At 40.0% G+C, this 26,758-nt stretch overlaps 1 protein-coding gene across 1 annotated transcript; it reads left to right on the top strand.

The window, feature by feature from the left end:
- The first annotated feature begins 1,112 nt into the window (after window positions 1-1,112).
- Window positions 1,113-22,052, top strand: hdlbpa (high density lipoprotein binding protein a). The gene is made up of 28 exons (XM_042483769.1): window positions 1,113-1,194; window positions 4,409-4,480; window positions 8,244-8,358; window positions 8,447-8,610; window positions 10,028-10,243; window positions 10,331-10,537; window positions 10,642-10,857; window positions 11,126-11,332; window positions 11,420-11,527; window positions 11,615-11,719; window positions 12,271-12,349; window positions 12,441-12,580; window positions 12,657-12,761; window positions 12,855-12,968; window positions 13,705-13,791; window positions 13,886-14,017; window positions 14,454-14,672; window positions 15,399-15,620; window positions 15,715-15,933; window positions 16,182-16,320; window positions 16,641-16,789; window positions 16,876-16,980; window positions 17,069-17,203; window positions 17,827-17,970; window positions 18,610-18,789; window positions 19,385-19,501; window positions 19,594-19,734; window positions 20,714-22,052. Exons 3-28 carry the CDS (start codon window positions 8,283-8,285, stop codon window positions 20,885-20,887), a joined length of 3,900 nt encoding a protein of 1,299 aa, XP_042339703.1. The 5' UTR covers window positions 1,113-1,194; window positions 4,409-4,480; window positions 8,244-8,282; the 3' UTR covers window positions 20,888-22,052.
- Window positions 22,053-26,758: the final 4,706 nt, after the last annotated feature.

Here is a 26,758-nt window from a genome sequence, read left to right as displayed (position 1 = left end):
TATTATTATATTTATTATGTCACAGAAAGATGTACACATGCTTGTATATTGGCACTTTTTCCAGGTTATTCCTTTTTTATTTTATTCTTGTTTATTATGTTTTTGTGCTAATTTTCAGGTCTCTTTTTTCCTTTTTTTTTTTTTTTTTTACAAATTTCAAGCTAATTTTGAGTAATTTCAAGTTGCTCATTAGTAATGCAATGTTTTTCCAAAAAATGAAAAGAAAACAAAACCCAAAAACAATCTGATCAGGCTTTAAAAGTTTAAAACCATACAATCTATGATTCAAATCGGAGCAAATTGGCTTAATTTCTTTCAAAACATGGGAGGAGGGAGTGAAATTTTTAAAAAGTAAACATGAGCTAAAAATAAGGGGAAAAAAATGAAGTAAAAAACAACGAATGTCTTAGAAATGTCCTAAAGCCTTAGAAACATCCTTAAATCAAAGTCCTAATATCCTTGAAATAGGCTTAAATCCTTGAAATGTCCCAAAGTTCTTGAAATGTCCTGAAATCCCAGAATTGTGTTAAAATCCTAGAAATGTCCTAAAATCACAGTAACGTCCTAAAAATGACAGAAATGTCCTAAAATTCTATAAATGTTGTAAAATCCCAGAATCGTCCTAAAATCATAGAAATGTCCTAAAATCACAGTTAACGGTCTAAAATTACAGAAATGTCCTAAAATCCTTAAAATGTCCTAAAGTCCTAGATATGCCCCCAAATCCCAGAAATGTCCTTAAATGTCCTGAAATCCAAAAAACATGCTAAAATCCTTGAAATGTCCTAAAATCCCAGAAATGTCCTAAATCATAGAAATGTCCTAAAATCCCAGAAATGTCCTAAAATCCTTAAAATGTCCCTAAATCATAGAATGTCCTAAAATCCTCGAATGTCCTAAAACCCCGTCCTTTCTTGAAGCGCAGAAAGATGAAATCGGTGTCAGTATTATTGACATGTTTTCTCTGCCATGTTATCTCCATGTGTGAATCACAGCTCGGCGGTTGTCGGACACTGTGTCGCTGCTGCAAATGAAAAATAAGTTGTGTGTAACCGGACTCTCCGTCGTGACGTCGGCGGCTGTGATTGGCGGGCGGCTCTCGTATATATCCGTCAGCCTTCATTCCCACCTTCTCGCCAGTGGAATTTCATCTCAGCTTCTGCACCTTCAGGGCAGACGAGAACATAAAAATAAGTAAGTACTCCTCTGCTTTCTCCCAAAATATGACGGCATCGGCTTCACACGTGAGCCCCGCGCGTGTCACGCATGTCGCGGTGGCTCTCGTTGGGGGCACGGGTTGTTTTTGAGCCCCGGGTGTTACAGTATGTTCCGGCCTGACTCCGTGTCATTTCTCCCCCTGCTCAGCTGTATGCCTACGTGGACTTTAGCGAGCTACCAGAACAAACTGTAACGCTAACACGAGCTAGCTCCGGCTACACCACAACTTTCACCACCGCGTCTTTATCGGCTAATCTGTACCAAAAAGACGACACCTACGCGAGTACGAGTGTGTCGGTTTTTTAGTTTTTAATCCCGTGTTTGTTAGCCTCATGTCATTAGCTAAGTTGTGCCTGTGTGAGTGAGCCAAGCTACGCGTTAGCCGAGGAGCTACGTGTCAAAGTTTTTAGCAAGTTATGCTAACTAGCTAGCTACGAGTTAGCAGCTAGTAATGCGGTGATATTTAGCCCCCCTCTTCCACTCAGAGGCACATACGTTGATTAAACACCCGATTTTAACCACCATGAAAGCTAATAAATCGTCGATAGAGCATTTTTTACTAGCTAACGTGACGGGCAGCTAGCGTCAACTGTAATGTGTCAGCTAGTTAACTTGATATCGTGTTAGCTAGCGCTCGCACTAACCAGCCACTTTAAATCCTTAATCTGGGATTTATTACAGGCTCGGAGGCTGTCAGGCTGCTGCTAGCGTTAATGCACATTTAACCAGCCAGACCAGCTCGTCAGCGGTCACTAGTTAGGCGCTTATTAACATGAATGACCTCAGAGGGAGGTTAGATAATATGACGCCGAGTTTTTTTGAGCTGCGTTGGTTGACCACTTCATGTGGATGTGTGTTTTTAATGAGTGTGGAGCTTAATGTGGTTATTAGGCTCCAGGTTTTAAACCCCAAACTGCAACCATGACACGGTACTTTAAGCAAAACAACATGGCATCACCGTGTACTAATATACACGTGTCATATTGAGACAGGGAGACAGGAGACTTGCTTTACTTGGGGGCCAATTTTGCATAATGACGGGAGGCCAGGGGCCAATCACAGCAGCCCCATACATGTCTGCAGGATTTTAGGACATTTCTAAGATTATTTGACGTTTGTAGGATTGGGGAGATTTGTAATGTTTTCTGGGATTTTAGGATGTATGTAGGATTTGAGGCCATGTCTAGGATTTTAGGACGTTTATGGGATTTTGGGACGTTTCTTAGAATTTAGGACGTTTATTGAACTTTCAGATGTCAGATTTTTTTTGAACATTTGCAGGATATGAGGCTGTATTTTGGATTTGAGGACATTTCTAATATTTTAGCACATTTGAACGATTTTAGGATGTTTCCAGGATTTGAGGCTGTGTTTTGGATTAGAGGACATGTCTAGGATTTAAGGATGTTTCTAGGATTTTATTACATTTCTAGGACTGAAGGACACTTCTCTGATTTATAGGATTTTGAGACATTTCTAGGATTTTTCCACGATGTTGCTCTCATCAGTTTAATAATTGATAGCTAACCGATTAATCGTTGCAGCTCTGTTTATTCTGGCATCATGTTGGATAAAATGTTGTTGACATTTTTACGCAATCAAACAGGCATATAAACACAAAGGCATTATTGGACACAATCTTGTTCATTTTAACTGACCTTGACAAGTCGATAACTTGATTATTATGATTAATAATCTAATTAAGGGGCAATAATATCATTAGTTGCTTTAATAATGGTAAAAGGAAGTACATTCTAGTTACATCTTATTTAGTGCATTCTTTATAAATATTGATTGAATGTAGACAGAAGGGACCCTTACCAAACATGCTTATCTTTGTGGTAACTTTATATTTATTAATATATCTATTAACATTGCAAAGTGAAAGGAAATCAGTGATGCCAGTGGCAGACTTGCAAAATAAAATGTTTCTCATGACTTGCACAAAATTGTCTCTTTGTATGTGACAACACATAGCCTTTAATTATCACACCCTTTTAATAAGACACTTTGGTTGTGTGGTTTTGCCGGCTCTTACATAAGAGAGCATCAGCTTATATACCTGGTTCACCCACAGCAGCTTCATTAATTGCCAGGTCCGTCCTGCTGTCTGACAGCGCAGAGTTAATTCTGAAAGCCAGATGCTTGTCGAGGAGCTCTAGTGGCATCTATACTTTACTGGAGTTCAGTAATGCGCTTCTTGGCATCAGCTTTATCTGATTACTTTTAAATTTCTGGATGGTTTCATTTGTCTGAGACGGCAGGATTTTGGCAGTATTTTTCCCCGCTGGTCTCACTAGAAGCACCACTATCAAAAAAAATATACAACTTAAAGATATAGTATGTAACTTTTTCAAATTAAAATGTGTAAAAGCAACTAGATCAAAATATGCTTTTTTTAAAAGTTGTGTACTACATTATCCCAAATGCCTCCAACAATATTCAAAGCCAGAAAAATCAATTATTTAAATCAAGGACATGGTTTCTGTCATTTGGTCCCTGTTGTTTCTCAGTGGCGTCATATTCCCTTTGTAATGCCTTGCAATTGCTTTATTCAGTGTTTTTTTTTAATCAGTTTTCATCATCTGATCTGTTTGTTTTGGAGAGGAAGAAACCTTTTTAAGGTCCAGATGTTTAGGAGGTTTTTACCAAGAAGTAAATTATCTGCAGTTATCAGAGAAAATTATCAAGCTGAACAGCATCGGAGAAACACTGATTTAAAAAAAAAAAAACAAAAAAAAAAACAACAACATTTTTTATTATGTGAAGCTGTTTTATAATAATAATAATGATTTTATTTAAAATTTTTGCTTAAATCCCCTTGTGTGTTTGTTTTCATCTCCTGGTATATCAGTATTTACATATTGTACATTAAAGCCTCCACAGCAGCTACTTCTGAGGGTTGACTTCATAATTGTTGTCTCAATTTTCCATGTAGTGACTGTTTAAGCTGTTTAATACAAAAAAATAGGTGTTTTTTAATGGAGATTGGTATTTTAAACCATTTTTAGTACTTTTAGTTTATGGGGCTTGATGCAATTGATCATACAGATATTTTTCTATTTTGTGCATACATAAGCTTGCAGCCAGTTTGTGCAAAAAATAAATAAAAATAAAGCAAGCCCCATGAAACATTGATTTATCTTTCTTTTTTTTAAACTAAAACAAACTTTTTTTCCTTGTTTTTTAGGCAAAAGCTGGCAGGCTGACGGGAAATTGCATCTTTACAGGACGGATTATCTGGTAACTGACCATTTAGCTGGTAAGTCGCTACAACTATTAACACTGTTAGTACTGACACGAATACCGTTTGAAGCAATTGGCGTCATACTGGTTTGTCTACCTTTAATGTGATTCTGCCTCTTCTTAACCACAGCTTGATATGGTTGACCCTGTAGTAATGAAGTATAATTAGGATTTTGTGGAGTATAGAGCTTCAGCACTTTGGCTGAGCCAGTTTGCAAAGATGTCTTCTCACTGACTTTTATAGGTTTTGTACTAGGTGTCGGCAGATTATCATCCTGGCTGATTATTGCGACTGATATTTGACATTCTGCCGATTATCTGTATCAGCATTTCATTTTAACAATCGTCAAATATCAGTTCTTGGTCTCATTAACTGTTAATAATCAGTATCGGTATCTGCCCTGAAAAAAATAACTATTGGTTGCCCTCTCGTTTGTACGGTCATAAAAAACCTGGAAAAGTTATGGAGTTTACCATTGGCAATGTCCAGGCATGAAAAAGTTTTGGAGAATGGAATTGAATCATGGAATTTTGTTTCACACACCAGTCTAATAACACATGATGTATCCAAGGACTGTCAGATTTGAAAATCCAATGTTAATTTTTGTTTTTATAGTTTTTGGCTGTGATAAATGCTGTCACTTTTTAGTGATATTTCTTTTTTTTTTGTTTTTTCAGATAATCAAATTCTAATGGTAAAATAGCTGAAATGATTTCTTAAGAAATCACCCAAAAAATCTTAAGAAAAAAGGTCATGAAAAAAAAACCAAAATCTCTAAAAAATTGTCTGTAAAATAAATACATGATACAGCCATTTCAAGTTATATGTCCATCCCTTGAAGCCAAAATGATAAGTCCCTCCCTGGTGCTTAAGAAAATATTTTATCTATAAATCTAGCTGTGAAACAAAGCCATGAAACAATTTTGTCCCACAGTCCTTTGCATCTGTTAAACATTGTAATTCATTAAAAAAAAATCACTAACTTAAAATGAGCTCTATGTTCTGTAGAAATGTTTAAACATTGTTTTCATAGTGTTCAACTTCAAAGTCTCTCAACACACCACGTTTATTCTGCAGAAAAAAATCCAAATAATCCTGAAAAACCACTGTTCACCGTTTTAAGTGTGGTGCACACTTTCATTTTGAATAAGGCAAACATCTATCAGAGTCTGTTTAGCTTTGGCGTGGCTTTGTCTTCCCTCATCCTGGATCAGATAAGGTAAACCTTTATTGAACCCCAGAGGGTTCAGTTGTTACAGCAGCACAAAGACAGCAATTGTACAAATAACATAAAAGAATAAATAAGAGGTATATAAAAACTAATCTGATTGAAAAAAATCCTATAAAAAATTCTGTTTTTATAGTTTCTGACTGTGATAAAAAGTGGTCAATGTAAAAAGTAAAAAGAAAATTGCCTAAAAGACCCTTTTTCCTTTAAAAATCACATTTTTTATACAGTGGGGAAAAAAGTGCCCAAATAAAAATAAGAAAAAAAACAAAAATTAAGGGAAAAAAATATTTTATTTATAAATGACCCAAAAACATTTAAAGAAAGAAAAAAAAAAGCTAGAATGTTTTCTTTAAAATCACCAAAATTTTTTAAAAGATGCCCAATGTTTTGTTTTTTGAAAGAAAAGGTCATCATATTGTTTCTTTTAAAATATGCAATGAAAGAAAACAAACAATAAGGTGTGTTGATGGTCTTTTCAAAGTATGTATGGTCTTTAGTATTTTCCCCAAAATCATGGAAAAGCCATGTGAATGTATTTGTAAAAATACATATGAACTCTGTGTTTCTAAAAAGGTGTTCAAATGTCACAATAATGAAATCCATATTAAATGTTTCATTTATGTGCACACTGAGAATTGCATCGCAGACTGCTAACGGTAATGAGTCCTGGGCCGAACAGCCTTATGTTTATGAAGCCTGACAAGGAGGAGGCCACTGAAAGGGTGGTTGAAAATGTGTAGGGGGGAAATCGCCTGCTAAACCACCACCGTGTAGGAGCTTGAAGTGAATTCCCTCCAGTTGCCTGGTGTGTGGGTAAAAACTGTCAATATCAGCATGTTACTGCTGACATCCTGGAGTCTTTATGTGCTTTCAGATGAGTTTCAGGCGTGCTCGGGGGCAAAATCCACCCTAAAATAATTCACATTCCTCTGCTCTTGTTGGACAGAGTTAAAGTTTCTCTACCAGCCAAAAACAAAACCAACAAAAAAAAACAGAGCAGCGACTCCTGATGAAATATTGAGTTTAATCGTTGACAGTGAAATTGAATCAAGCTTTAGTCAGAGCACTCATTTGTTTATTTTCTCCCTCTGCAGAGCAAAAATAATCATCGTTAATGGAGCTCAATCAGCACTTTTGGCTTTATATAAGTCAGAAATCCAAACGGCTGTGTGGTCGTCTTTTTATAAATGTCATAAATAAGAGGATCGGCTTTATGCTTCTTTGGTGGAAAGAGTTATTCACGTTCAAAGATCCCCAGACAGGGCGTCTAATTTTTCTGTCCGGGGATTTTTTGCTTTAATCCTGTCCAACATGGACACAGAGGGGTCAAAAAAATCCTCTTAACCCTGCAGCACTCGGTTACACTTCTTAGAATAGCACTGGACAAAGACCATCGAGCACAAGACAAACTGGTTTCTTCCAGAAAGACAACATGCACTTTAGTCGTGGCCCTGCCCACACCAGTGTTTTCCTCTGTGGAGCTGAAGCATAATCTGTTTACTTGCCGCTCACACTCTCGGTGAACATTAACATGGTGCTGACATGATAGTGTGACAATAAGTGTGACTATTCTGTGAGACACACAGCTTTATTTGATAAGAGAGATTAGATTACTGGTGAAAATCCCAAAGTCCACCTGTGATAAGTGTGTATAAAATGCTAAATCTGCGCACGTGACTCCTGAGAGGTTAAATCCCTTTTCCACCATTTAAACGGTAGACTTGTTTATTGTTTTTTAGCCACAGATAAAGAAAGGCTTTATCACTGGTAGTTCTGAAGTGTACAAAACATAAACACACAGCAGCAATAAGTGGTTAAATCCAAAAAGGTGATCACAACACTTTGGTGGAGTCCAGATTTGCAATAAAACAATTAAAATAAAAGTCAAGTGTCATTGATTATTAGATGTGTCATTGCTGTAGTTATTAGACTTTTATGACCCTGTGAAATTTTTTTATATGTATATAGTGAGCCTATACATATAGGGATGGAAATTGACAAGAGTTTGTTGATACCAATGCAGTTATTGATTCTGCTAATCAGTCTGAGTCTTTCCTGATCAATGTTTTGTGTGCATAAAAAGAAGGCTGACACAGGTTTTCAGTGTCAGTACAACTGTTTAATTATCTGTGAGTCTGAACACAGTGTAGATTAAATAAGAGAGTGTTTGTTTATGAAATTTTGTTTTTAAATGTGTGTGTTTTTTTTAACAACTAATGTTAAAAAGTTGGTGCCCTAATGTGCCTCATCAAGACTTTGTGGGGGAGATTTGATCCGTTTGACTGACGGTGCTGGCAACATAATTGAGTCTCTTCAAAACTGTCATCAGATTTTATTTCAAATGTTGCTAAATACTTGCAAATTGGTTTATGCAACCTCCACTTTCCAACTTTGTTCTGCCCACTTCAGACGAATAAGAAAATTAAGGGACAAAAACACAAATACAGAAATATCACAAATAGCAAACGGCTCCAGATCATTGGTATTAATGTAGGACCCTGTTAATCACTGATTGATAAAACAAAATATTCCACTCTTTCCTTCCAGTGGCACACCCGGACTCTGTGTAAACGTGGGATTTTGACCATGAGCTCAGTCGCTGTACTTACGCAGGAAAGCTTCAATGAGCACCGCAGTGGGCTCTTGCCAGAGCAGAGTGGTGGTGAGTATTTTGGATTTTTAAGCATGTCCTCGGTTTGTGAAACGTAGAGTCATAAGTGGACTCACCTGTTTGTTTTGTCTGTGCTCAGCTGCTGGGGCAGGACCCAGTGCTGAAGGGGAAGAGGATGCCCTTCCTACCTACAAGGACGCCTTCCCTCCTCTGCCCGAGAAGGCGGCCTCACCTGAGGGGACCCAGGACTCTACCAACGCCTGGACCAAGATCCGTCCTCTCAAGTCCTCTGTTATCACCCAGGTATGGCGCTTTTAACGTTCCTGACACATGTACTAATCAGTTTGCTAGTTATTATGTGGAAAAAAGTTTTGTAATATGTGTTTTCATTTGTGTCCTTTGTGATGGTGAAAGGTGAATTTGTACTTTTATCTTCTTGTACTTCTTTAGTTGGTGGTCTCATACATTTCCCAGAATACCTTTCACAATTTCCCAGAGAACATGCCTCAGCATGTTCCACTGAAGAGATACTAAGCCCAGGAAATAGAACAATTTCACCAAAAAATCTGCCCTGCAGGCAAAAGCAGTGTGTTGAAGTTTTTTTACTTCACTTACTTTTTTTATTGCATTTATGTTTTTTTAAGGCTTCATTTTGTTATTCTTGAGGAAAGCCAAGAAATGTTACACTGGATTGAGATAACGTGAATAAAATGATGTGGGGACACAGAGTTGGTTTTAATTCTCCTACTTTAAAAAGCTACTCACAGTTTAAAAAAACCAAAAAACATTTTAAACTTTTATTTTTTATATTCAGGTTTTAATTCAGTTTTTCCAGAAGCAAGTGCACAAACCGCAACATTGCTCATCACATGGTGATTTATTTTGTCCACCAATGAGCGAAAAAGTGAAGGCATTTCATAGTGAGAAGCCCAATATGATGAGGTCAAATAGTGACTGTTTTGTACATCAGATTCATTTCCAGTGTTCCCAGCTCAGACAACCTACTCCCAGTTTACCTCTACAGTTTTTACTGCCTCGCCTCCCAGTTTTCTGTACCATTCACTCTTGATTTTACTCTAAGTCAAGTATACTAACCTTGCTCTGCTTGGGGGCCACTTTTGGAAAATGACAGGAGGCCAGGGGCCAGTCACTGCAGCCCCATACATGTCTCTGGGATTTTAGGACGTTTGTAGGATTTTAGGACATTTGTAGGATTTTAGGATGCTACTCGAGCATTCCAGGTGTCAAGGATTTGAATGTCTTTTTTTGGTCGTCTGTAGGATGTCAGGATGTTTCTAGGCTTTTAGGACATTAGGGTCTTAGTTAGGACCTCTAAAAGGGGGTGTGAGGGATCTTCCACTGGCACTTTTTTAACAAACAAGCTCTATTTTTATGCTGTTTTATGTACTCTGGTACCTTATGGATACTAACAGTGCCAAAACAGTTCTCAGTGAATAACTTAATATTTATTGTGAATTAGAAGATGAGAGTGGGGCCACTCGGCGCCCTATCAGGAGCCACAGTTAAATTGATGATGAAGTTGAGTGTCACATTTAGTGTGCATGTTGTATAAATGCAAGCGAAAGTCCTTCCTTTCTTAGTTTAGACGTGGCTGCTGTGAAACAATGCACAGTTTTATAACGCATTTGTTTTCAGAGTCAATCAGAGAAAACCTCATTTAATAATTGTTCATCAAACTGACTTGTTTTTCTGCAACTAGGTTTTCCATGTGCCGCTAGAGGAGCGCAAGTACAAGGACCTCAACCAGTTTGGGGAAGGAGACCAAGCGAAGGTCTGTGTGGACATCATGCACAAGACCGGAGCCCACCTGGAACTCTCCTTGGCTAAAGATCAGGGTCTCTCCATCATGGTTTCTGGAAAGCTGGATGCCGTGATGAAGGCCCGTAAGGAGATTGTGTCCCGACTGCAGACTCAGGTCAAGAGCTCCGCCTTAGATGATGATTGTATGAGGTGCTGATAGTTGAAGACAATGGTGCCAACTTTAAATGTTATTTTTTAACAGGCTTCAGCGACTGTCGCCATCCCCAAGGAGCACCATCGTTTCGTTATCGGCAAAAACGGGGAGAAGCTTCAGGAGCTGGAGCTCAAGACTGCCACCAAAATCCAGATCCCACGACCTGACGACCCCAGTAACCAGATCAAGATCTCTGGAACCAAGGAGGGCCTGGAGAAGGCAAAGCATGAGATCCTGCTGATCTCTGCTGAGCAGGTGACGTTTCCCCGGAGACGTTCAGCTTACTACATCGACATGCATCTTCAATGTCGCAGCTTTAGGACTTATTTTAATGTTTTTTTCCTCGTCTCTTATTTTAGGACAAGCGCGCTGTGGAGAGGGTGAACATCGACAAGGTGTACCACCCGTTCATCACCGGCGCCTACAACAAGCTGGTCGGAGAGATGATGCAGGAGACCGGCGCCCGCATTAATGTCCCCCCTCCAAGTGTGAACAAGACGGAGATTGTCATCACTGGGGAGAAGGAGCAGGTGGCCCTTGCTGTGGCTATGATCAAGAAGGTTTATGAAGACAAGGTGAGCTGAAATCAAAGCGTTTGCATGGAAAGTTTGTGTTGATAAGGATCACACTGGGACGAAAAAACCTTAAACGGGGATATTCAAACCTGCTTTGTATGGGGGCCACTTTGAGGCCAGGGCCCAGTCGGAGCAGCCCCATACATGTTTCTAGGATTTTAGGACATTTCAATCGGCGCCCTACTGGGGGCCAGATATGGCATATGGGCCATAAATTGAGTATCACTTTTCTAAACTTATTCCTCATCAACCAATCTTTGCATTGCAGAAGAAGAATGCCACCACCATTGCAGTGGAGGTGAAGAAGTCTCAGCACAAGTATGTGATTGGCCCCAAGGGAAACACCCTGCAGGAGATCCTGGAGAAAACTGGTGTCTCAGTTGAGATCCCACCTTCTGACAGCAGCTCAGAAACTGTCATCCTTCGTGGGGAGCCGGACCGTCTGGGTCAGGCCCTCACTGAAGTTTACGCCAAGGTGTGACAGCCATTGAGTATGACCTTTGACACAGGTAAATGGGGAAAAAAAAAGTAACTTTAAAAAAAAAAATGTTTCCTTTTGCAGGCAAACAGCTACACTGTTTCCTCGGTCTCAGCTCCCTCTTGGCTTCATCGTTTCATTATTGGCAAGAAGGGGCAGAACTTGGCCAAGATTACCCAACAGATGCCCAAGGTCTGTTGATGGATGCATTTCTTAACTATATCAATATTCTGTTACTAGATTTAAATTTGTAACATTTTTCATTTCTTTTGCGTGCAGGTGCACATTGAGTTCACCGAGGGAGAAGATCGGATCACCCTGGAGGGTCCCACCAAAGACGTGCAGATGGTGCAGGGCCAGATTGAAACCATTGTTACAGATTTGGTGAGTATTGAGTTTGGGTGTGCCACATCATATCTGTTACAATAATATAAAGGTATTGAAAAACATGAGAAGGCAAGGAGCAACTTAAAACGAAATTACTCATAAGCAGGTAGTTTGTTTGCAAGAAATAAAAGAAAAAGGGGACGCAAGGTAAATGGTAAAAAAAAAAACAAGAAGAATATATCTGAAACAAGCCAAAAAGAAAAAAAAAACACAATGAGATGATAACCTGAAAAGTGAAAAATAAAAAACAAATAGGACATGGACTGAAAGAAAGTGCTAATATACACTTTTTTTTCTCAAGCGTTAAACGAATCCAAATAGGTCTTTTCCGGTTTCAAAGGTTTTAATGCTTGTGAAAGGCATCTAAACACAGAACAAGAAAACAAATATCAATCCAGGTTTCAGAGGGTTAAGGTATGTAAACGTGGTCTAGTAAAAACCTAAAATACAAGTACGAACCTGAAAATGAGCAGAATAGGTGACAACATTTAAAAGCTGAATTTATTCCAGTGATACTCATGCCTTTTTTTTCTGCTTCCTCTGAAAAGGTAAGCCGTATGGACTACACCGAGATCAGCGTGGATCCCAAATTCCACAGACACCTGATCGGAAAAGGAGGCGTCAACAGTAAGTACAGTCCTGCTGTCAAAAATCTTGTGCATTGAATTGCAGCAGCGCAACAAAAAGTGTATTTACATACATTTATTTTCATCTATAGTCAACCGCATCAAAGAGCTGCACAAGGTGACTGTCCGCATCCCCCCCGACAATGAGAAGAGCAACCTGATCCGCATTGAAGGGGATCCCCAGGGTGTCCAGGAGGCCAAGAAGGAGCTGCTGGAGCTTGCGTCACGCATGGTGAGTACAGACCCGGGTTCGCGGAAAGATGCTGCTCACTGGATCTGATCGTCGCTAAACGTCCTCTCTCTGGCAGGAGAACGAGCGTACAAAGGACCTGATCATCGAACAGCGTTTTCACCGAGCCATCATCGGCCAAAAAGGGGAGAAGATAAAAGAAGTGCGCGACAAATTCCCCGAGGTGAGAGTTGGTTATCTGTTGATGTTGGTTTGTCAGCACTGAACCCTTTAAATGTGCTTTCATAACACTATAATCTTATTTTTATTTTTCCAGGTCATCATCAATTTCCCCGACCCAGCACAGAAAAGTGACATCGTTCAACTTAGGGGCCCAAGAAACGAGGTGGAAAAATGCGCAAAGTTCATGCAGAAGATAGTGGCTGAGATGGTAAATCCTCACTCGTGTGTTATGCAGTCAAGATTTTATGTTAAGAGATTATTTCATTTGGCATCCACGTTTTTGTGTGTAAGTGACTAATGGATCATTTGGGGAAGTGGTCTTGTCATGAGTGACAGTCTGTGCAGTGATGCAGGGGAAGCAGAGAATTTTTTATTTTTATCATCAACTTTTAAAAACAAAAATTAACTTGCAAAAAGAAACAATAATACACAACAAAACCCTCCACGCCTGACGGCACACCAGTCACATTTCACGTTATAATAGGCTTTTTTTTTGTCTTTCCATGCCCATTTTCAGTACCCATTCAATGGCAGTACCACTTCCCACAATGCATTCAATAATTCGGCATTTATCTCCCACCTCTCTTTTCACAGTCCAAGAAAAGGAGAACAAAAAATATACAAGTGTGACACATCAGTAATAATAATAAGTATAATCCAAAGTTAAAAATCATAACAAAACAGATCAAACAATTATAACCAAACAAGGAAAACAAGGAGGCAAAAGCAAAAATAGAGGTCTCTACATTGCCCGTATTAATGGGGACCACTGTGCATTAAACATGCACAGAGTGGTTACATTGCAGCCTGTTTCATGGCTGCCGTCTGCAGCTCTCGCTGAAAAATTGGACCACTTTACAAAAATGTTGCTCTTGGACACAAAAAACGTGAACATAAGGTCCAGGTTGAAAAATACTTAAACTTTCTGTGATTCCTTTTGTCAGGTGGAGAACAGCTTCTCTCTCTCAGTCCCCATCTTCAAGCAATTCCACAGAAACATAATTGGAAAAGGAGGTTCAAATATCAAGAAGGTACTGAATATTAAAAATAATTTCTACAGCTGAATGAGGTCTTTAGGGTGTCCGTGTTTCACTTAATGTTTCTTTTTTTTTTTTCGCTTTCTAGATTCGAGAGGAAACAAACACAAAGATCGACCTGCCTGCAGAGAACAGCAACTCTGAGATGATTGTCATCACAGGCAAGAAGGCAAACTGTGAGACTGCACGAAACCGCATCCTGGCCATTCAGAAGGAGCTGGTGAGCACATGCATGCACACATTTTATATAAATCACACAAGTCACAACTAGTTTATTCTCTCTTATTTGGGACCTAATTAATCAAAATAAGAATTTGATTTTCTTTTAAAATATCCTTCATATAATAGAGATAACTGTCTTTTATTAGGAATCTAATGGAAAAGGACTTGAACCGCGATATTTTCTCTCCCCCTACCTTTTCTTTTTTTCTTCTTCTGCTTTTCCTTCGACTATTTATTAATTCATTAATTTATATATTTTATTCATATACCTTTTTAATTTTATATATCCTTTTGTGTTTTTGCTCATTTACCTGCTAATTAGTCTTTTGGCTTGCACTTTTATTTATTTTTTTTAATTGCCAAAAGAGGTTTGAAGTAAAAGCAATCACTCTAAATCTGTGACAGAAGGTCTAAATCTGTCTCACTGTGTTCAGGCAAACATCACAGAGATAGAGGTGTCCATCCCCTCCAAGCTGCACAACTCCCTGATCGGGTCAAAGGGCCGCTTCGTGCGCTCCATCATGGAGGAGTGTGGCGGCGTGCACATCCACTTTCCCACCGAGGGCTCGGGCATCGATAAGGTCACCATCCGCGGCCCCGTAGAGGAGGTGGAGAAAGCCAAGCAGCAGCTGCTCGCCCTGGCAGAGGAGAAGGTTTGTGGGAAAGATAAAATGTTGAACTTCTGTTGACCTCGTTAAACTGGCAGCCGTAAGACGGGCAGAGAGGGACGAGAAAAGAGGTGAAGAGCTGCCTCTGTGCCTCGTCGGTCGCACATCACCACATGCGGAGAACTTTGAGCTGTCAGAGTAAAGACTGCAAGCTCTGAAGTTGTTAGAGGGGTCATGAAAAGTGTGAAAAAGTCATAAAATTTATGAATGGTGACTTTTTCCGGGCCGGGTAAAGTTTCGCAAAACTAAATATACCTTTGAAAGTTTTGGAAAAGTCATCGAATTTCACTATTGGTGTGTCACTAAATTTAATTAAGAAATGAGCTTACGTTACTTGTTATATAGTTTAAACAGGATGCTTGATAAAGCGGCCTGTTTGTGTCGCCTAAAAATGAGCAAACTCACCAAAAACAGAAGCTGCATTGAAATCACTTTGACAGTTTTTCTTTCAGTTGTGGCTGTAAAATCAATTTATGAACATCATATGTAAGCCCTTTCTTTTAATTGACCAAGCAGCAAGTGCAATAGCTGTAATGTGCAAAAGCCACATTTTCATGCTGAAATCAACCACAAATCCACATTTTAAAAGCTAATATTTAACCCCTAGAGGATTCTTATCTTTGTCACCTTTTTCTCCCTGGATGAGTTTTACCCCTGGGTTGACTTGTAATATGTTTCTTATTGTTATTTTTTTTTTGTTTGTTTTCCCAGCAAACAAAGAGTCACACTGCTGAGCTGCGTGCAAAGCCAGAGTACCACAAGTTCCTCATCGGGAAAGGTGGCGGAAACATCCGCAAGGTTCGCGACACCACCGGAGCCAGGATCATTTTCCCCACCACCGAGGACAAAGACCAGGAGCTCATCACTGTGGTCGGCACTGAGGAGGCGGTGCGGGACGCCCAGAAGGAGCTGGAGGAGCTCATCAAGAGTTTGGTGTGGCTCCACATGAGTTTTAAACTGCGCAGGATAACTGCCGATAAAGCTTTGCTTCTCCAATAATACCTGGATTTTAACTCTTTGGTTACAGGACAACGTCGTTGAGGACACCATGAACGTCGACCCAAAGCACCATCGCTACTTTGTGGCGCGCCGCGGCCAGGTCCTCAGGGACCTTGCTGATGAGTATGGTGGTGTGATGGTGAGCTTCCCTCGCACAGGTACTCAGAGCGACAAGGTCACCCTCAAAGGAGCCAAAGAATGTGTGGAGGCAGCCAAAAAACGCATGCTGGAGATCGTCGAGGACTTGGTTAGTAGATACACTTTTTTTTTTAAAACCGTCTTTGTTGTTTGCGGTTTGTTTCCTTTCTCTGTTATAGGAACTTTGAGGGTTCATACAGTCATGAAAAACCTGGAAGAGTTGCAAATAGCTAATTATAGGCCTAGAAAACTTTTGTAAAACTAAATAAATCCTGAAATCTTGGAAGTCATGGAAATTTATTTCATACCATGTGTAATGACTGTCTGAAACTGGAAATCAATCGTTCTCTTTTCCAGGATGCTCAGGTGACCATCGAGTGTGTGATTCCTCAGAAGTTCCACCGCTCCATCATGGGTCCCAAGGGCTCACGGATCCAGCAGATCACCAGAGATCACAACGTACAGATTAAGTTCCCAGACCGCGAGGACCCACAAGGTAAACTCGTGATCAGTGGGAAGATTTCTGCCCAAAGACCATCGTTAATATGATGGAGAAACTGACACATTTTTTAAAAAGTTTTGACGGTCTTCAAAATTTGCCAAAACGTTACGGAAAAGTCATGGAGATTTATTGGTAAAAAATGTGTATGAACCCTGGTCTTTAAATGACATCTCGCACTCTTTGTGCGTTCAGGAGCATTTTGATCCACAGCTGCTGATTGGAAATCAAAAATGAAACTCAACATTTCAGTTGCGGGCAGAAAAGGGTTAAATGAAAAGATATTCTCAGCAGATTTTGTTGGATTTTCATTGCAGCGCCTCCTGCAGAGGCTCCCATCCAGGAGAACGGCGAGGCCAACGGGGAAGTGAAGGAGCCTGTCGATCCAAACGCACCCAAAAAGTGTGACGTGATCGTGCTTTCTGGCCGTAAAGAGCGCTGCGACGCTGCCGTGGAAGCACTGAAGGTCAGTCAGAACAACAGAGCTCACTTTTATTCCTCCAGTCTGTCGCTGCGTTCCCAAAACAAACATCGCCCGCCCTCTCTCCTCAGGCCCTGGTCCCCGTCACGGTGGAGGTGGAAGTGCCTTTTGAGCTTCATCGTTACATCATTGGACAGAAAGGAAGTGGAATTCGCAAGATGATGGATGAATTTGAGGTGCGTGTTTCGGACTTTGTGTTTTTTTTTGTTGTTTTTTTTTTAATTTTGCTTCTAATTCAGAGAGACGTCACTTTTTACCCTCCAGGTTAATATTCAAGTGCCTGCTCCTGAGCAGCAGTCGGATAAAATCGCCATCACCGGCTTGGCCAATCACCTGGACCGCGCCAAAGAGGGCCTCTTGGAGCGCGTCAAAGAGCTGCAGGCCGAGCAGGAGGATCGGGTGAGTGAACATCCACAGTGTGAGATTTTAAGCTTTTTTTTATAGGAAGTGTAGTCAGGTATTATGTCTGGTGGGGTCACTTCTGTTGAAGTCTCTGCAGCGTTGGTGATTATCGTTGATTGCTTCTTTAGGATGCTCTCATGATAACACTGAGTATAGGAAGAGCTCCAGTGCATTTTGGCCTGCCATACTGAATATATGGTAGTTAATTGCCTGATGGTGATGCCTTTACTTTTTTGCTGACTATGTTGATAAGCCACACTGTTGATCAAATACTAAATACAAAACAAAAAACCCTTAATTTTCTCTTTCTTTTTCTTTTTCTTTAAAATTCATCTCTTTCTGATCAGCAGTTTATAGTACAGAACATTAATCAAGGTAAACAGTTAAATTTCCCTTTACTGTTCAGATTTCCAAAAATGTAAGAACTTTGAACAATTTGCGAGGGACAAAGTGTACATGTAGAAGTTCTTTCAAATATTTTAGGAGAAGACTTGAGAGAAAAAACAGAACATAATAAGGTCATTTATGCCTCCACAAAATCTGTCCGTGAAGGTCTTTAATAGTACAAACTCGGTGCAGCTCTAACCCAGTTTTTTTTGTTTCCATCAACCCCTCTGCAGGCACTCAGGAGCTTCAAGCTGACCATCACTGTGGACCCCAAATATCACCCCAAAATCATCGGCCGCAAGGGCGCCATTATAACCAACATCCGCACTGAGCACGACGTCAACATCCAGTTCCCAGAGAAGAACGATGAAAACCAGGTAAACATTTCAGACATGATGGAGTTAAAACAGCAGGTGGAGCTAAATCACCACCTCATGAGAGGCTCATAGTTACTGCAGAGGTTCGGATGATTTATCTCTCCCCGCAGATTTCAGTATATTTCTTGCCATGTTTACTGTTCAAAATGTGAGCAAATTGGCCTGATTTCTTTTAAAAACACAGGAGGAAGACAATGTGCAACTGAAGAAGAAATTACCAAAACAGAAACTAGTTAAAAGCAGAAGAAAATTGGCACACAAACACAAAAAAACAGTGGGAAACTAAAAAACAACAAAAGAGCAAGTGAACCAGAGAAAGTGCTTAAAATGATAAGAATTCAGTGAAATAAGTTATTTATTGATTTATTTTTAAATTTGTATTTATTTATTTTTTGTAAAGATTATTTTTGGGGCGTTTTTTATTTATTTATTTTTTTTTACTGGAAACTAATTCGCAGTTGCCTCAGCGAGAACTTTGCCTTTGTACATGGATGCCCCCCCCCATTTTTTTCAAGAGAAATTACCAATTTTTTCAGGGTCTTAAGGTTTACATACTTGTGTAAGGCATCTGAACGCAGCACAAGAAAAGCGATTTGATCCAGGTTTCAGAGGGTTAACGTTGCTGCCGTCTCTCCACAGGATCAAATTACTATTACAGGGTATGAGCACAAAGCCATAGCAGCACGAGACGCCATCCAGGCCATAGTGGACGAGCTGGAGGAGATGATCTCTGAGGACATCACCCTGGACAGCAGGGTCCATGCTCGCATCATCGGAGCCCGCGGCAAGGGCATCCGCAAGATCATGGATGAGTTTAAGGTGAGGACGCGACATGTTCTCATCAGTGGGATAAACAACAAAACCCTGCTAGTGGTTTATGTGTACTGTGGTTTTCCACTTTTCACTGTGTTCATTTTTCTTTGGGGAAAGCCTAATGTGGAGCTCCTTAATTAAAATCTATATATTATATAAATGCTACAGTGTCAAAAGGTCATCGACAGATGCATCTCCAAAAATGTCAATATTGTAAAAGAGTTAAATATCCATCAGTTTAAGAAAGTGAAAGAGTTTAAAGATATAAAGACACATGACACATAAAATATTCAAGCATTTTTCTATTTTAATTTTGATAATTATGGCCCACAGCTTTAAAAATGTAAAAAAAAAAAAAAAATATATGTATTTCACAATATTAGAAACACCGGACCCAAAAATACAGATGAGCTGAAGAATCAAAGCACCCCAGGCTTTAAAAACACCCGAGCAGAGCCACAGTTTGATCGCCTCTGTGCCTCATTGATGCAGTGATTCATAGTAAAAGTGCCCCATACTGATTTTTTTCTTGTGTGTGTGTGTGTGTGTGTTGATAACTCAGACCTGTCCATTAAACTGTTTTGGTGTCCGTCTCTTTCAGGTTGATCTCAGGTTTCCTCAGAGCGGAGCTGCAGACCCGAACCTGGTGACGGTTACCGGTCGCCCCGAGCTCGTGGATGAAGCCATCGACCACCTGCTGAACCTGGAGGAGGAATACGTAAGCTTTTTGTTTGCGTTACAACAGCAGATGTAAGAAGTGCCTGTCATGTTGGCTGTTTCCTAATTGGCAGTGAAACATTTCGTTGTCAGATGGCAGATGTGGTGGAGAACGAGGCCAAGATGGCTTACATGAGGCCTCCTGGAGGAAGCGCCGCTGCCATGGACGAACAGCGCGGCCCATCCAAAGGCTTCGTGGTGAGGGAGGCTCCCTGGGCCACTGGCAATGAGAAGGTGAGCGTTTTCTACTGTTACGAAAAATTAGAGAAGTATACGTGAAGGATGACGTTTTCCTGCAGGCCGACCCAGAAGCTAACGGCTCCCTGGTTTTCTTGTCAAAAAGCTGATGAGATTTTTCCTTTTGATTTTGGATCATTGTAGAAAATACGCTCTGTGTTAAAATGAACACCACTTTTAGGATTTTTGAAGCCTAAATACAATCACCAGAAGTCAAAAGCTAATGTTAGGCTATAGACGACTCCACCACTGTCACCTGACCCAACGTCACCACCACAGTGAGGTTGTAAAGCTGTGATCGGCGTGATTACGTTCTGTAGTCTCATTTAGCCACCTGCTGACAGCCGTCTTTTTTTAAGACTCATAAGAGCTTCAGAGTTCACAGCGTGTTTGTGTTATTCTTTGACTGATAGGGATCGGCTATATTTCGCTCAAAATGCCATCAGATCCTTTGTTTTAAGTCAGCTGTCACACAGGTGAGTTAAGTTAACGAATAACAACACGGAGCGCACCGCTCGTCCACTCAGCTGTCTCTGTCTCTACTCTCTCTAAGAGCAGCGGCTGAGCCAAAACATCACAAACACTTTCATTTCGGCTCAGTGTTAGTCTTGTGTTCTGCCTTCAACTACGGAGCACGGTGTTTCTCTGCCCTGCTTGGATGAGAAAAGAGGACAGGAGAGCAATTAAGAGCTTAACTACAGTCACACACCAGTGCCACTACAATTAAAGACACACAAGCAAAATACGTAATATGTCTTTTGTTTAAGGTTTTTTCTAAAAGGGACACACCATATTAACGAACGTCAGTGTAAATGTAAATATGTCGGAGTTTGCAAGACTGCTAATTTAAGTCCATACTCCCTTGGCAGGTAACAGACAATACGAATAAGGAAGGGAACTCTAAACTGCTAAAATGCGCCAACCCATTTCTGCAGCAGTCTGTTGGTGACACCTGTTTTTTTTTTTTCTGTTTTAGGCCCCTGATATGAGCAGCTCTGAAGATTTCCCCAGCTTCGGAGCCCCGGTGGCCAACCAAGACGTCTCCATGGGGGCCGAAGCGCTTCTAAGCCGCGCTGCTGCAAACGGGCCCGAAATAAAACACAATCTTCCCCTCTATCGCCCCTCCTCCCCCCCTCCCGACCCGGACTGACCGCTGACCCGAAAAAGTCTTCAGTTCTGAGAGTGTCATCCTTCTCTGTGTACTTCCTTCGACACATTCATCGGTCTAAAAGTGCTTTCAGATATCGACTCGTGAGCTTCGTACCTGCATCACATAACCAGACGCTGAGATAAGAAAAAGAAACATGTTGCGGTGAAGTCAACATTTGCGTGTCGGTTCGACCGAACGTTTCATCGTGGTTTGAACTGTTATACCAAAATTCAACGGTGGCCAGACATCAGTTTTTGGGAGCTGCCCTTCTCTTAGTTGCCTTCAGCAGGGTGGGGTAAAGGGATTGAATTACCGCCGGCTGCCGACGCCGGCTGTTTCTCGCCCCCCGCCTGCTTTACTCATGTAGCTGAGTGTCAGTCGTGGAGCGCGCCGTCGTGGTTGTCCTCTGTCACGTTTCCATTTGCTCGTTAACTGTGCTTTTGTGGTCGAGTAGCGGCACGTACCTTGTAGCCTTATGAATTGGTAAACTCTACTAAAGGGGAGGGGGGAGGGGGGAGGGGGGGGGTGGGTGGGTGGGGTTTCAGCCACAGCAGGATGGCGCCCGTTCAAACTGCCAGATGCTCGGAGATTGAGCCAGAACTAAACTTGTTTTTCGCAACACTAGGCCTAGAGCTCCAACGCATCGAACCTCACACTAACTGTCCGACGACGTCAAATCACTTTACGAAAATCTCTGTCTGTGAGCAGCCGACCATCTCGTGCCAACTGTCTGTCTCGTGACGTCCCGTGTTCCTCAAACTGGGTCAGTGTCCAGTCCCTTTGTCTTCCAGCTGCTATGCAGACTGTTCTGTCACATAGCGATGGCCCTTTTTATCAGCCTTACAGCTAGAAGGATACAAACCAGGTAGAGACGATGTCCAGGTGCGTCTTAATCGGACAACTGGAAGGTTCTTGTTCCGCCAAAAGCTCTCGGAACATTTTTCCCCCCGCCCGCCCCCTCTGGTTATTGGAACTAGTTTAATTTTGCCCGAGGAGCGCAGATTTTAGCTCGCCAGCTGCTAACTCGACACCTCGCCATCAGCCTACCTTGGTTTATATCCTCCTAGCATCGAATGAAAGATTATGCAAATACCATTGAAGTGAACGGTTGCGGATGACACTGGAAAAGAAATTGTCCAAAAAGTCAATAAAAATTGAAAATCTCTGTTGTGCATCATGATTCTTTTGTGAACTTATTTACTCTTAAACAAACAACACTGGTTTATCTGGGACATCACAAACTGTGGATGTGGCTCTTTTATCAAATGCTCTTGCAGAGTCCCTGCAGCTACTTCGGTGTTACTATAAGAGCTTGTTATGGTTTTCTGATATTTTTCTATAAAAGTTTATTTCTTAGTAAGATTCTCAAACTTTTAGGACTTTGAAACACATCAAGAACCTGCAATTCACTCCTGATGACATGTTCAGGTAAAATGTGTTTTGTAAATGCAGGTAAGGTTATATGTAGTAGGAGTATTGTAGTTGCTAGAGTGAGTTAGGTTAATCTACATTTTTCCAAAAGAAAACTGCTCCTATACAGAAAAAAAAGGTTTTCTTTATTTATCAGACTTGCGAGCAGAAGAGCTTGACTTGTTTTGACAAAAATGAATTAAAATATGAATAAATTAAATTAGATAACATCTTTGTGGCATTTAAATCAGCACATATTCAAATGTAAGACTATTTAATGACTATTAAGGCCTAAAATTTGTATTAAAATTACATTTTTGACCTTTTAAACCTTGGCTTGATTTCTTATAAAAACATGAAGAGAAAGCAAATAGCAGTTAAACAAGAAATTACCCAAAAATTTGCATGACAAGCTAAGTAGTATAGGAAAAAAAAGGAAAGTCCTAAAAAATAATTTTGTAACATTTCAAATATGTCATTTTGATAATTATCAATACATTTTTTTTTTTTTAAATTTACCATTTTTTTGGAACCTCTCTTCTTTTCAAAATTAAGCTTTAAAGAATGTTATACATTAACATGATTTTGTACTTTCATTGAATTTAATTTTTTAACCAACATCAGTCCTAATCATAAACATCAAATGTTCAATCATTTTAAGGAATTTAAGACTTTAAATGTCAGGTTTTGTCATGACACCACTATGTTTTTGGATGTAAAAAAAGAACTATTTTCAATATAATACATATTTCTTTATTATCAGTCTGATATGTCAGTGATTAGCTGCAACATTGATTGTGACAGTGCACCCAGTGGAAATAGCATGTATTTTCTCCATATGCCAAATATGGTAAATAATGACATCATCAGATGGAAAAACATACATAGTTACAAAAACACCTAAAAATTAGCAAAAAAAAAAGTTTTAAAAAAGAAATATATTTTTTGTGCAAATGTTGGTAAAAAAGTTACAAAAAATGCCTACAAAAAAGTAAAAATGTAAAAAAACACTAAAGTTTTAAAATGCAAAAGTTAGTAAAATCGTTTTAAGAAAATAACTAAAAATAAGCAAGCAACAAAACGAAAATTATATTTTTTTCTGCAAAAGTTTCAAAAAATGCCTAAGATATATATATAATATGATATATAATATATAAAATATAAATAATAAAAAAACAAGAAAATAAAACGCTGATTAAAAGGTTAAAGGCTAAAGGTTAAGTAAACGTATTTTGAATCCGGTCAGATTCGGTCTGATTCTGCGCAGTGAGTCAAACAGTGAAAAAAGAGCGCGCCTGTCAGTTCGTGCGCAAACACGGTGACGGCTAACACCGGAGGGACCGAGGGGGAAGTTTCCACCAGAAATAACGTTTACTTTCGGTCAAAAGTCGTGGGAATGTGAAGCTGTTCGTGGATTCGCCTCTAGAAAAACAAAAGTTGACGTTATTTGTGAAGCCGGCCACCGTAAAAGTAATTTAAACAACCGGTAAACAGCTAGCTAACAAGTAACAGGGAGCTAACGTGTAGCATTTACCTAACAGGTAACAGGTAGCTAACAGGTAACAGGTAGCTAACAGGTAACAGATAGCTAGCTCATGTTATTTTCGCGGTGTTGTTGAAGCTAACCGGCGAGCAGTCTCGGAGTGAATGGACTTTTTCCGGCAAAATGACCAACAAAGGGACAATATTTGGATATTTCACCGCCATGAAAGAAAGAAAAATGGGCTTCAACTTCAAGGGTGAGTCAGATACACCTACCTGTCTGTCTGTCTGTCTGTCTGTCTGTGTTTGCTTTCTCCTCTGATTTAATGTCACTTAATTTTTACTGACAAACTGAGTTTCTGCTGAGGTTTTTATGGAGTTTAAGATGAATTACCTGCTTTGCTTATCTTGTCTTACATTTCCGGTTATTGTGAGGTTTCATTTGTTTCGCATGTAGCGCTCTTAATGTGGATATGTGTTTCCGGTCCGTGTATCATCCCTTCATTCAATTATTCTGGAAAACAAAAAACGAGCGAGAATTTCCTTTATTTGTTTTTCTGTGGTCTACAAACCAAATATCGGAAAAAAGACTTTTTTTCATTATTTGCCTGAAAGGAAAAATTAAATAAACAAGGAAACGAAAACGGAATAACAAGTCAAAATTACGTTGTTCTTTATTTTTAATTATATATTTTTTCATTTTCCATGGTGTCATTACACTGTGGCTCCGACGCCTCGCGGAAGCGCAGCTACAAGACTGACGCTCAGAGTTTAGGTTAGGGCGCGCTCACCATCACCATGCAGGGGTCAATATCAGAGCGTGGTTTAGTGAGAGCGGCTCTTATAGGAGATATAGGAGGTCAACTAGAGAGCCACACGCTGGAGGGCCGCTGGTCGCGCTAAAAAAACCCAAAACTGTTGTTTCTCAACAATGACCTGCTGACCAGCCTGCACCGTGAGACCTGACGGCGCTGCGGACTGAAGACAAAGTCATGGATGAGTTACTGATGCTGACTGATCCGCTCAGCTCTCATTGTCCGCCGGTGTCTCCGCCGGTGTCTCCGCCGGTGTCCGCTCTGCTCTCATTGTCCGACAGGTGTCTGCAGCAGGTGTTTGTCCTCCAGTGTCTGCTGCAGGTCCATGTCTTTACTTGTGCAGTAATGGGTTAATGTCCTCTATAAGTGTCCAGATGTGTAAACTTCAGCAGAAGCTCCCAGCAGCTGCAGGAGAAGAAACTTCTGATCTGCATCTACACATCTCTCTGAAGAGAGAATTTACACACTTTAAAAATGCCGAAAAATACAGTATCAGTGTAAGTGGACGCTGTATTGACTGTTTTCATTAAAGTTTGGTTTCAGTTGGAGTACAGCACTTTCTGACCCAAACAGCTGACCGGCGGCGGATGAAAAAAGTAGTGCCAAAGGAAAAAGCTGTGTGAGGGCGCGGTAAAGCGGTGAAAATACTCTAAATACAGCGTCCAAATCTTGATATTGATTTGTTGTTGTGCCTTTTTTTTAAGCGGCTAAAACACGCGCCGACCAGCAGCTGTATAGACTGTACATAAGTAGGCTGTCTCATACAGTGTCAAAAACGCACAACTATCCTTTTAATGAGATCCACAAGAGGCGCTGCCAGCCTCTGTCACTTTTTTGGGTGTGCTGCTTACGTTACCATGGATACTTGTTTCACTTTCCAGCTTATGGCTGCTCCATACTGTGCGTAAAAGTTACACTTTACAGCAGCCGTTCGTCCAGTTTGTTCACTCTGATACCTGAAATATGTCTGAAATCTCTGTTACCTGTCTCACCTGCCGTGTCCTAAACTGAGCGTCAGTCTTCTAGCTGCGCACGCGCGAAGCCGCAGTAAAGTGAAACTAGTGCGCTAGAATAAACGCTCTCTGAAAGGGCTCTGAGTGAAGCCATAGGTAATGTGAAAAAAATGATTAAAAACAAAGAACAACGTAAAATTGACTATTGACTATAAATTGACTAATTGTTATTTTGTTTTTGTTTTCTTTTTTTATTTGATTTTTCCTTTCAAGCAAACAAAGACAAATATTGACTTATTTAGTTTGCCAGTCAGAATGGAATAATTGAATGAACGGACTGTTTCCTCATCTAAACCCTCAGCTTTTAATGGTTTTATTCTTGTATTTATTACTTTATGGTTTTACTTTGAGCCTAAGAGTGTTAAGAGCTACAGAACTGATTCGTCCTCTGCCATTTCATTTGATGTAATTAATTTAATTTCATTTAATTTACTTTAACTAAAAAGCTGCTGATATACAGTGAGAGTGAACATTGTGAATCTAACTTGTCTTCATGTCTTCACTTTACCCTTATTCTGTAAGATTATATCTTGAGTAATCTTTATTTAAAAAAATCAAAAATGTCATTTAGTTTTATTCACAGAAATGAATTTATTGCAGATGTGTAGGCCTTCTGTAAATAATTTTGAAAAGGTTTGTAAGGTCTCCTAAAATCATAGAGGCCCTCATGACCCCCTGTGAAGCTTTGGCGACCCCTACTGGATGGAGGTCAGGATCCCTAAATTTGGAGGCAGAGCTTTATATGACAGGCCTGACTTTGCTTCTGAACATCACCACAGCCAAAACTAAATGTTTATGTTCAGATTGAATTTAACTGGCCTCTCTAAAACAATGGCTGGCTCCGTGTGGTTTAAGTGGACCACTGATGAGAACTCTCTCATGAAAAGTATATCCAAACTTGAACAAAGTGTTATTTCTATTCATTATTTTACATATTCAGAGTCGACAACAGGCTGCAAATGCAATTAATCCTCCAAATGAAATAGTTAACAGCCTTTTATACACCTTAAAGGTGTATAAAACCACTTAAGGTGAAGTTTATAGTCAATTTTATTATTTTTGTTCTTGTTTCGCTCTTTAAATATGAGTACATTTTAGAAACCTCCTCCCTTTTGTGTCTCACATGTGTGTCTCTTTGTGAAATACTTAAA

This window comes from Plectropomus leopardus, chromosome 3, assembly GCF_008729295.1.
Source record: "Plectropomus leopardus isolate mb chromosome 3, YSFRI_Pleo_2.0, whole genome shotgun sequence".
NCBI classification, from domain to species: Eukaryota; Metazoa; Chordata; class Actinopteri; order Perciformes; family Serranidae; genus Plectropomus; species Plectropomus leopardus.
This window is presented reverse-complemented; position numbering and strand designations above follow the sequence as displayed.

Coding starts and splice junctions, on each gene's coding strand:
- hdlbpa (XM_042483769.1), top strand. CDS start 8,283: ATGAGCTCAGTCGCTGTACTTACGCAGGAAAGCTTCAATGAGCACCGC. Junction 8,359..8,446: donor CTTGCCAGAGCAGAGTGGTG/GTGAGTATTTTG, acceptor GTCTGTGCTCAG/CTGCTGGGGCAGGACCCAGT. Junction 15,621..15,714: donor AGGAGCTCATCAAGAGTTTG/GTGTGGCTCCAC, acceptor CTTTGGTTACAG/GACAACGTCGTTGAGGACAC.